A 12,010-nucleotide genomic window follows, 5' to 3' on the forward strand; every position below is an offset into this window, starting at 1 on the left:
AGACGCTCTAACTCTCTGGAACATGGATAGAGCTTCCTGAGTTCGGTACTACCTCACCAGCAATGTGGCACTCCCTCATTACCATCCTATGACCAGGCCTTTGATCACATGCTTGTTTGGTTCACTGACGAGTTTAGTTTATTTTCCTGTCGTCTGGGAAAAGGCACCGAAGCATTCGGGCTCTCATGACCAGATATAGCTAACAGTTTCTTCCCCCAAGCTATCAGGCCCCTCAATACCCAGAGCCTGGACTGACACCTTCCTGCCCTATTGTCCTGTTTATTATTTATTGTAATGCGTGCACTGTTTTGTGCACTTTATGCAGTCCTGGGTAGGTCTGTAGTCTAGTGTAGTTTTGTTCTGTGTTTTTTACGTAGTTCAGTCTAGTTTTTGTACTGTGTCATGTAACACCATGGTCCTGAAAAAACGTTGTCTCATTTTTACTATGTACTGTACCAGCAGTTATGGTCGAAGTGACAATAAAAGTGACTTGGGTGTTTTATTCTGCAAAGGGTGCCGTCGATTGGTGACGGCCAGGAGTAACTTCTCCGTTCACCCCATGATAGATCCGTGCCACAATGGAGGTTCCTGCTCCGATGGTGTGAACAACTTCCTGTGCCTCTGCCTCCCTGGATTTGGAGGCCCCAAGTGTGAAGAGGACATCAATGAGTGTGCCAGTGACCCCTGCAAAAACAACGGCAACTGCACAGACTGCGTCAACAGCTACACCTGTACCTGTCCGCTGGGTTTCGGTGGCATGCACTGTGAAAATAATGCCCCTGACTGCACGGAGAGGTGAGAGCAGGGAGATGATGGGGTGTGGGAGGATGAGGAGGAAGGCTATGGGGGAAGGACAGGAATGAGGAGAAGTGGAGAGGCAAAATGGAGAGAGGGAGTTCACCTCAGAGAAAGAGAGGCAGCCAGACAGAGGAAGGGCTGAGGGGAGGGTTACAGATCGTGAGGGGAGCTGAGATGTTTGGGATATTGAAAGAGTGGATTGAGGAGAGTAAGAGGTAAGAGGAAATAGGGGTTTGGGAGAAAGGGCTAGAATGAGCGAAGACAAGGAAATAACTTTCCTACCACTGACTTTATTTAATCCTGTTATTCTCTTCCTTACAATCTTTTTTTTCATATCTCACACCAATTTATTCCCAGTTTTAGTTTCCTCCACTTGTATTTTTTTTGACCACCTGCTGTCTAAGATATTCCCAATTCTCATCCATATATTTCTCTTGGCAACATTTTAAACCTCTGTTATTGATCTACGGTTCTTTGCCTTTTCAGTTAGCCATGGATAGATTACTTTTCTCAGTGGAATGTACATTCAATGAGAATTATGAAGTATTTCTTCAAATGATTTACATGGTCCTCCTACGGGGAAACATTTCAAATTGATTTCCCAACACATCTTTCATACCTGTGAAAATGCTTTACTTAATCCACAAATTCTGCCTGAATTATGTCCCCTCTCCATTTGACATTTTTTTCCCAGAAGGTCAATTATCATGAGACGATTCCCTAATTCTGTCCCGTTATCCGAGCCCATCCATGCTGTTTGCTCCAGGAATTTCTGCTTTAAGAGTCAACCACCGTCTAAAGGTTAATTCCAAATCTTTGTGCTCATAACCATAGTTCCATAATGGGCGTTAGACCAAAGCAGTTTCTCCCTAATCATGCAATTAACTCATTCATCGTATTATGAACATCTTTTACATTCAGATATAATATATAATATCCTCCAGCGACAACCTTACCGTTTCTTTAGCGGTTATCTATTTTTATGAAGCCAAGTTGCTAGCTCAGCGCTCAACCCAGCACGGGTGTAAAGCATGCAAGGAGCCCAGGCCAGATTTGAACCTGGGACCATTCACCTTGCAGTCAGGTTCCAATGCCACTGCACCACAGGCCGTCTAACATTCAGATACGGTGCATTTAATTTTAACCTTATTATTTTGCATTTTTTCTCTCAATTTGATTTGGTTTCTCGTCCTTTCACTGTTGGACTCCACTTAGCTTTAATCCTTTCTTAAAGCCTCAGCTGAACAGCCAAGCCCTCTATTTTGAAATCCATATAGAGACAGTCTGAGGGGGAGGTGGTGGAAGGGCTGGGTGAGGAGGGCAGCAGAGAGAAGAGGAAGTCAGAGAGAGAGTGAGAGCATGAAATAGAGAATAGAGTGAGAAAGGGAGAAAGAGTTAAGTCAGCAGGAGACCTTCCATCTTGGCTTCTAGACTAGTAGAGAGGAGAAGACCTGAAATTTGAGCAGAGAAGCAGGTTGTAAAGAACATCTTAGAGGGGGAAAGGCAGAGAGTTTAGGTCAATGATAGGTTAACCCCAATGGGTATTCAAAATTATGAGATGATTTTGATAAGCGATGGCGAGGATGGAGAATCGTTTACTAGAGAACATTAGTTTCATTTGGTTGGCAGCTGAACAGTGATGTTGAGAATTGTTGAGGCAGTGAATTGTTGTGCTGTCTGAATGGGACTTAAGATTTGGTAATAAAGGGAATTGTATAAAGAGGCTCTTTCGGTGAGCGAGCAGAGGCACGATGGGCTGAACGGCCATCTCCAGGATTCAGAGAGCATGTTTCTATATACAACGTGGTTCCTTCCCTCAGCTCCTGTTTCAATGGTGGGACTTGTGTGGACGGAATTAACACTTTCACGTGCCTGTGCCCGACTGGCTTCACGGGCAGCTACTGCCAGCACGACATCAACGAGTGCGATTCCAAGCCTTGCCTCCATGGGGGCACCTGTCAAGACAGCTACGGTACTTACAAGTGTACCTGTCCCCAGGGCTACACTGGACTCAATTGCCAGGTAAACTCCTGACCACCCAAATCCGCCCCCCTCCCCCATACCCCAAGGGCTCTGAGGCACCGGGACTGCCCACCAGTGGCCAGACAGGGAGGAGGTGTCGGTGAGGGGGGGGATGGGGTCCGGATCTGTTTTCCCGTACGGACCAGATAGGGAGTGATCACAGGACGGGTGAAGGGAGGCGGTGTTGGTATGAAGGTTACCAAATGTTTCACAAAATGGTCAGCCAAGCTGTTCTGTGGCGGCCGGAGATCGGAGAGGGAGGTGGCTGATGTTACGGTGGGAGGGGTGGGGGGGAGGCAGACGAGCGAGGCCCTGACCCTCTCTCCCCTTTCCCTCCCCAGGACCTGGTGCGCTGGTGCGACTCGTCGCCCTGCAAGAACGGTGGCAAGTGCTGGCAGACGGGCACCACCTACCGGTGCGACTGTCAGAGCAGCTGGACGGGACTGTACTGCGACGTGCCCAGCGTGTCCTGTGAAGTGGCTGCCAAGCAGCAGGGTAGGTCCCAGCCCTGCCCTGGCCAACCAATCTCCTCCCCATAGAAAACCTACAGCACAATACAGGCCCTTCAGCCCACAAAGCTGTGCCGAACATCTGTCCAACCCATTGCCACAATCACCCTTCTCCTCATCAACCTCCCCCCACTTACTGTGACTTCACCAGCCCGCGTCCAAAGCTCCGGTCAGCAATGTCTTCCCATTGCTGTATTCATGCCTCACCATTTTTAACTCACCAGTGATCACTCGCTGTGGCCGCTTGCAGGGACCCATTCTCCGAGCTTCTCCCTCCTTCAAATACCCACCGCTCCCCTCTCTATGACCCTGCCACTGTCCACCATGGAGCTATTTTCAGTGGCCCTGCCCTCTGCCCACAGATGAAGATGAATTATTTGATCCATTTTTCACACACACACACACACACACCAACATTCAGTAAAATGCTTCATTTGCTTTGATGGGCGCCACCTGCAGCCGGACAGGACTCTACTGCACGTGCCCAGCGTGTCCTGCGAAGTGGCTGCCGAGCAGCAGGGTAGGCTCCCTGTCACCCACACCACCGCCAGCGGTCACAGTCACTGTGAACCCTGTCATTAATGGTCAGCACCGTTGGCTCACCCCATCTCCGCCCACCCTTTCTCTCTGACTCTCTCCCGTTAATGTTCTGACCCGCAGGGGTGAAATCGGGTCAGCTCTGTCGCAACAGCGGCATCTGCATCGACGCCGGAAACACGCATCGCTGCCAGTGCCAGGCTGGTTACACGGGCAGCTACTGCGAGGAGCAGGTGGACGAGTGCACTCCCAATCCGTGCCAAAATGGAGCCACGTGTACCGACTACCTGGGCGGCTACTCGTGCGAGGTGAGCTGGGTGGGGCCAGAATTCAGGGCGTGAGCTCAGGGGTTTTGGGGTCACTGTCAGAGGGCACTGGTCGAAAGGGTTAGCAGAAGCAACCATCTTTGTGGGTCGTTATCAAGGGATGGTATGGTTCTGCTCCGGGGCACTATGGAAGTGAAGCTTTTCCCATCATTGGCATATTCCGTGACCGTGCTCCAGTTTCTAGGAATATTCCAGGTGTGATTTTTGCTCTCACACCTTGTGCAGAATTAGTTTTTTAAACTTGTTTTTCTTTCTTTTTCTCTCTCTCTCTTTTTTGCTCTCTCACCCCTCTCTCCCTTCTTTCTCTCTTTCTCTATCCCACACCCCTCTTTCTCTCTCTCTCTTTCTCCCCTCCCTTATATCTCTGTCCCCCTTTCTCTCTCCTTCTCTCTCCCCTCCTCTACCTTTCTTTTCTCCTTCTCTCTCCCCCACCCATCTCTCTACCTCCCTTCCCTTCTCTCCCACTCCCCCTTTGTCTTTCTCCCTCCCTCTCTCTCTGCCCCCTCTGTTATATCTCCCTCTCTCTCCCTCCCCCACACTCTCTCTCCCTCTCCCTCCCCGACCCCCTATCAATTGCAGTGTGTTGCCGGCTATCACGGAATCAACTGCTCGGAGGAGATCAACGAATGTCTTTCCCATCCCTGCCAGAATGGTGGCACTTGCATCGACCTCACCAACACTTTCAAGTGCTCCTGCCCCCGGGGCACACAAGGTAGGAGTTGCTTTGAAGTGGTTTGCTGGGATTTCCATCCCATTGGGCACCACGAGGCCCCGGTTCTAAAGCTGACAAACTGGACCCTCTGCCCTCTTTAGTCACTGCCCCTGATGGCAAGGATAAGCCTTCTCTCCGTCTTTCTCCAGATCTCCTCTATTCCACCCAACGCCAGCCTGCGTGCAGTAGAACGGATGAGAAGTGTGGGAGAGTTATGACTGGGGTAGTGGGATGGGAATGGGGGACTTTTTAATGTTACCCCTCCAGGTCTGGGTGTGAGCATTGAGTGTCAGATGGCAGATGGCCTTGGTATGGGGAAGGAGGACAAAGGAAGTGGGGATCGAGTACCAACACCCCAAGGTCAGGTCAGATGGGAAAAGTGACCATTCCTGCCGCTGGAGATAAAAGAAGGAAGTGGGGAATCCTCCGGGAGAGGCTTAGGTGATACTGGTGAGACTGCTGAATTTAGGTGAGATGGGGAAATTATATTTAATTCCTCATTCAGTGGCGTGCAGAGAGTTCTGATTGTTACAGCGGAACCAGGTACGTCCCTGAGCGTTTTTATGGTGGCTTGGCCCAGAGCGTGTGCCGGCCGTCCCGTTTCCTGACGCCATTCCTCGGCCCTCTTCCCACAGGCGTGCACTGCGAGATTAACCTGGACGACTGCAACCCCCCCGTGGACTCCCTCACCCAGGAACCCCGCTGCTTCAACCACGGGCGCTGCGTGGACCGCGTGGGCAGCTACAGCTGCATCTGCCCGGCCGGCTTCGTGGGCGAGCGCTGCGAGGGTGACGTCAACGAGTGCCTGTCCAACCCGTGCGACACGCGCGGCACTCAGAACTGCGTCCAGCTGGTCAACGCCTACCGCTGCGAGTGCAGGCCTGGCTACACAGGTGAGCAGGGGAGGGGGCGGGGAGGATTCGGCAGAGGGGGGTGGGGCGGGCGGGACGGGGGACCAGAGGGGAACGGGAGGGGGGGGGGAGGAGGTGGTGAACGCGGCCGATCTCTTGTCCGACCATTTCCTCCGCACTCTCCTTCCAGGCCTCCGGTGCGAGCGAGTGTTCGACGGCTGCAAAAGCCGGCCCTGCCGTAACGGCGGGACCTGTGCCGTCGCCGGCAACATCGCCCGTGGCTACATCTGCCGCTGCCCCCCGGTAAGTGCCGCGACGCCCCGGGCTCCATCTCGTGGCAGGCGACCCTGAGGTTTTCCTCAAGTGGTCCTGGCCGCGTCCTCTGCCACGTTCTTTCTCACAGCCCGTAAGCTGCATCACACAGTCAACCAGCAGAGGCCAGAATCAGATTTATCACAAAGGTACACTGTGAATTGTGTTGGCTTGTGGCAGCAGTAACGTGCAATGCATTAAAAATTACTATAAGTTAAAATAAAAAGTAAATAAATAGCATGAAAGAGGAACAGTGAGGTAGTGTTCATGAGGTGTATCCTCGAATAGTGAGGTGGTAGTGTTCATGACCTACACGATCCTCAGCCATAGGCACTAGTCCTGCATTGATAACCAATTTTCCTCACCTTCCTTTATTAACTCCTCCTGCTCCCCTCCCCCTTCCCCTACCTGCATTTCTTAGCCATCTCTAACACACACTTCACGGTACAATTTACAGTGATATCTTGTCATAGAAAACCTACAGCACAATACGGGCCCTTCGGCCCACAAAGCTGTGCCGAACATGTCCCAACCTTAGAAATCACCGAGGGTTACCCTTAGCCCTTCATTTTTCTGAGCACCATGTACCTATCCAGGAGTCTCTTAAAAGACCCTATTGTTTCCGCCTCCACTACCACCGCCAGCAGCCCATTCCACATACTCGCCACTCTCTGCATAAAAAACTTACCCCTGACATCTCCTCTGTACCTGCTTCCATGCACCTTAAAACTATGCCCTCTCATGCTAACCTTTCAGCCCTGGGAAAAAGCCTCTGGCCATCCACACGATCTCCTTACAAATCCATGCTTCTTTAAGCTCTGGGAGGAGACCCGTAGGGTCACAGGGAGATCATGCAAACTCCACACAGTCGGCTTTCCAGGTCGGGATTGAATCTCTGCAAACATGGGGTGGGGTGGGGCTTTATACGTTCTTGCCTCATGTCCTTTGACTGAAAGCCCCCATCCTCCATTTCTCCTTGGCAGGGCTACGAGGGAGCTTCGTGCGAGAACCAGGCAAGTGTCTGCAGGGGCCTGCGCTGCTATAACGGTGGGACGTGCGTGCTCAGACCCGGCGGTGCCCCTTACTGCATCTGCCCCGCAGGCCGAGGGGGACCCGACTGCCGGCAGCCAGCCGGCAGCCCCTGCGAGCCCAACCCCTGCTACAACGGCGGGACCTGCGAGCGGGCGCCCACCGAGCCCTTTTACCGCTGCCGCTGCCCCCAGAAGTTCAACGGGCTGCAGTGCTTCATCCTGGACTACAACTTCAGCGGCGGGCGCGGCCAGGACATCACCCTGCCCCCCGACGTCGAGCTGGGCTGCGAGGTCGCCCAGTGTTCCCGCCTGGCCGCCAACCGGCTGTGCGAGGCGCGTTGCAACACCCACGCCTGCGACTGGGACGGCGGAGACTGCTCGCTCAACTTCAACGACCCCTGGAAGAACTGCTCGCAGGCCCTGCAGTGCTGGCGCTACTTCGGCGACGGGAAATGCGACGAGCACTGCAACAACGCCGGCTGCCTTTACGACGGCTTTGACTGCCAGAACGTGGAGTCACAGTGCAAGTGAGCACCAGGGCAGGGGGGCAGGGGGAATTGGGGGCGCCAAGGAAGGACTGGGGTGTCCCTGGGACTGAAGCCAGGAAGGAAAGTCAGCGAGGAAAGGGAGAGAGGAAGAGTGAAGGGGGCAGAGCATCAGGATCAGGTTTACCGTCACCAGTACACTGCGTGTCGTGAAATTTGTTGTTTTGTGGCAGCGGTACAGTGAAAGGCATAAAATATTACAGTGAGAGAGAGAAGATGTAGAGCGGAAGGGGAGATGTTAGTGTTGGAATTGGCATGTTATTGGACTGGGTTACACTGGACAGCTTTTGTTGCGTTCCACATGTCAGGACACCATCACCATCGTCGTCACTGTGTTGTATTGACGTGGGCGGTCACGGTCTTTCCGTGACCGTGATTGTTCGTGGCAAATGTTTCTGCAGGGGTGGTTTGCCGTTGCCTTCCTCTGGGCTGTGTCTTTACCAGACGGGTGACCCCAGCCATTATCTTCACAGGTTGTCTGTCTGGCATCAGTGGTCGCATAACCAGTGCACAAGCTGCTCATACGACCAGCCACCACCTGCTCCCGTGGCTTTGCGTGACCCTGATCGGGGGCTAAGCAGGTGCTGCACCTCACCCAAGGGTGGCCTGCAGACTCGCGGAAGGAAGGGGTGGCTTTCACCTCCTTTGGTAGAGACGTACCCATCAGGACATAGAGGTAGAAAAGAGGAAAGCAGAATGCAAATCCTGCAGATGCTTGAAATCTTGAGCCACGCGCACACAATATGCTGGAGGAATTCAGCAGGTCTGGCGGCATCCATGGAGGGGAATGAGCGGTCGATGTTACAGAATGAGACCCTTCATCGTGGCTCACTCACCCTGATGAAAGCTTTTGGCCCAAAACATCAACCTTTCCTTTCCCTCCATAGCCACTGCCTGACCTGCTGAGATTCTCCAGCACTTTGAGTGCACTGACGCAAAAACAGAGCGGGTTCATTGCAGGTGGACAGATGAAGTGCCGGGGCCACGATGAGGTAGACTGGCAGATGACGAGGTTCATCTTTTTAGCCAATTATAGGTGTGTTCATGAGTTTCCCCTGAGGTGGGAGAAATCCCCCCCCCCCAGGTCGCAGGCATTCCCAACCTTTTCTGTGTCATGGAGCCCTACCATTAACTGAGGGATCTGTGGACCCCAGGTTGGGAACCCTAGCCCCAGGTCCACATGGGTGAGATGGGACTGCAGGAAGGGATGGCAAAATAGGATTCAGGGACAGGATGCTGTTGACATGACTCTGTGATCCTGTCACCATGTAACGAGTTGTCCCTCTTCTCCACCCTGCGCCAGCCCCCTCTACGACCAGTACTGTAAGGATCACTACGGCGATGGACACTGCGACCAGGGGTGCAACAACATCGAGTGCGAGTGGGACGGCCTGGACTGCGCCAACGACAAGCCCGAGAAGCTGGCGGACGGGACGCTGATGCTCATCGTGCTGGTACCCCCCCGAGCAGCTGCGAAACAACTCGGTCAGCTTCCTCCGCGAGCTCAGCCGCGTCCTGCACACCAACGTCAAGTTCAAGAGGCACGCAGACGGCAACGAGATGGTGTACCCCTACTTTGGGAACGAGGAAGAGCTACACAAGAACCACGTGAAGAGATCGCTGGAGGATATCGGCAGCCATGTAGCTGGAGTCTTCAGGACTGTCAAGCGGTCCCTGTACACAATGGTGAACCCCAGGGTCCGCAGGGAGCTGGATGAGCGAGAGATCAAAGGGTAAGTGACAACACTGTCCCCTACGATCATCCTATGTCCTCCTTGACTAAGTGGTCAGCCCCTTTTCTCACCTCTGGGTTAACGTACAAAGTAAATTTATTATCAACGGACATGTATGCCACCATATACAACTAAGGGATTCATTTTCTTGCAGGCGTTCACAGTAAATACAGGAGACACAATAGAATCAATGAAAGACCTCACCCAACAGGACAGACAAGCGAAGCCAGCTTCAGCCTTATCCGGGCTGGTACGCTCACTGCGACCCTGTGGGTCTGTTGCTCTGTGACGATCAGTACCAAGGGGCCAGTAGACCAGTAGAGGTGTACTTCTTAGCCCAGTCTGCCAACTTCAGCATTATTACTTAGAGATGCAGCACGGTACCAGGACCAACTCTGGCCCAGTGAGCCCACCCCAGTTACACACATGTGACCAATTAACCCATGAAGCCATATGTCTTTTGGACTGTGGGAGGAAACTGGAGCACCCAGAGGAAACCCACACGCTCACAGGGGGAGATAGTACAAACTCCTTACAGATAGCATTGGAATTGAACCTGGGTCCCTGTCACTGTCATAGCAGTATGCTACTCGCCTGCCCAAACAAATATGTATTTTTAAACAGAACTGTTCCCTTTATTCTATTTATTCAGTTCTCTATCTAAAACCTATCTGCCCATCTATCTATCTAATTATTATTTCAATGATGATTAATATGAGCCTCTTCTCCACCCTCCCCATCCAACACAATCCCTGTAATATTCCATTGGCTCCTCACTGTCTCTCTCCCTGCCTCTTTCTATAACGCAGAGGGAAGCAGAACATCCCGTGCACCATCAACCTTCAGGCCATGTCACTCGGGGACTTGTGCTAGTATTATTTGTGTGACTGCTGGATCTGTGACTGTACTAGATCACAATTATACGTGCTGTGCGTGACTGTACTAGATCACAACTATACGTGCTGTGTGTGACTACTGTATCGTAACTCTGTGCTGTGTGTGACTGTATGGGATTGTAACTCTTTGTGCTGTGTGTGACTGTACGGGATTGTAACTCTTTGTGCTGTGTGTGACTGTACGGGATTGTAACTATATGTGCTGTGTGTGACTGTATGGGATTGTAACTATATGTGTTGTGTGTGACTGTACTGAATCGTAACTCTTTGTGCTCTTTGTGTGTGACTACTGGATTGTAACTATACGTGCTGTGTGTGACTGTACAGGATTGTAACTATATGTGCTGTGTGTGACTACTGTATCGTAACTCTGTGCTGTGTGTGACTGTACGGGATTGTAACTATATGTGCTGTGTGTGACTGTATGTGTTGGATTGTAACTATACGTGCTGTGTATGACTGTACTGAATCATAACTCTTTGTGCTGTGTGTGAACGTACTGGGTTGTAACTATATGTGCTGTGTGTGACTGTACTGGATTGTAACTATATGTGCTGTGTGTGACTTACTAGATCGTAGCTATACATTCTGTGTGTGACTACTAGATCGTAACTATATGTGCTGTGTGTAACTGTATGTGTTGGGTTGTAACTATATGTGCTGTGTGTGACTACTGTATCGTAACTGTGCTGTGTGTGACTGTATGTGTTGGGTTGTAACTGTATGTGCTGTGTGTGACTGTACTGAATCGTAATTCTTTGTGGTGTGTGTGACTGTACTGGATCGTAACTATATGTGTTGTGTGTGACTGTACTGGATTGTAACTATATGTGCTCTGTGTGACTATTGAATAGTAACTATATGTGCTGTGTGTGACTGTACTGGATTGTAACTATACGTGCTGTGTGTGACTGTACGGGATTGTAACTATATGTGCTGTGTGTGACTGTACGGGATTGTAACTATATGTGCTGTGTGTGACTGTATGGGATTGTAACTCTTTGTGCTGTGTGTGACTGTACGGGATTGTAACTATATGTGCTGTGTGTGACTGTACGGGATTGTAACTCTTTGTGCTGTGTGTGACTGTACGGGATTGTAACTCTTTGTGCTGTGTGTGATTGTACGGGATTGTAACTATATGTGCTGTGAGTGACTGTACTGGATTGTAACTCTTTGTGCTGTGTGTGACTGTACTGGATTGTAACTATATGTGCTGTGTGTGACTGTACGGGATTGTAACTCTTTGTGCTGTGTGTGACTGTACGGGATTGTAACTGTGTGGCTGTATTGGGTTGTAACTCTTTGTGCTGTGTGTGACTGTACGGAATTGTAACTATATGTGCTGTGTGTGATTGTACGGGATTGTAACTATATGTGCTGTGTGTGACTGTACTGGATTGTAACTCTTTGTGCTGTGTGTGACTGTACTGGATTGTAACTATATGTGCTGTGTGTGTACGGGATTGTAACTCTTTGTGCTGTGTGTGACTGTACGGGATTGTAACTCTTTGTGCTGTGTGTGACTGTACTGGATTGTAACTCTGTGCTGTGTGTGACTGTACTGGATTGTAACTATATGTGCTGTGTGTGACTGTACGGGATTGTAACTCTTTGTGCTGTGTGTGACTGTACGGGATTGTAACTCTTTGTGCTGTGTGTGACTGTACTGGATTGTAACTATATGTGCTGTGTGTGACTGTACTGGATTGTAACTATATGTGCTGTGTGTGACTGT

The 12,010-nt window shown here is 51.1% G+C and overlaps 1 protein-coding gene across 1 annotated transcript in view; it reads left to right on the top strand.

Moving 5' to 3' along the window:
* notch1b (notch receptor 1b) overlaps positions 1-12,010 on the top strand; it is a 101,431-nt gene that overhangs the window by 72,133 nt on the left and 17,288 nt on the right. The window contains 10 exon segments of the mRNA XM_073052307.1: positions 567-795; positions 2,619-2,820; positions 3,162-3,315; positions 3,990-4,174; positions 4,772-4,904; positions 5,540-5,797; positions 5,946-6,058; positions 7,051-7,625; positions 8,947-9,100; positions 9,102-9,376. Coding sequence (XP_072908408.1) covers positions 567-795; positions 2,619-2,820; positions 3,162-3,315; positions 3,990-4,174; positions 4,772-4,904; positions 5,540-5,797; positions 5,946-6,058; positions 7,051-7,625; positions 8,947-9,100; positions 9,102-9,376 — 2,278 coding nt within the window.

Source organism: Hemitrygon akajei, chromosome 7, assembly GCF_048418815.1.
Source record: "Hemitrygon akajei chromosome 7, sHemAka1.3, whole genome shotgun sequence".
NCBI classification, from domain to species: Eukaryota; Metazoa; Chordata; class Chondrichthyes; order Myliobatiformes; family Dasyatidae; genus Hemitrygon; species Hemitrygon akajei.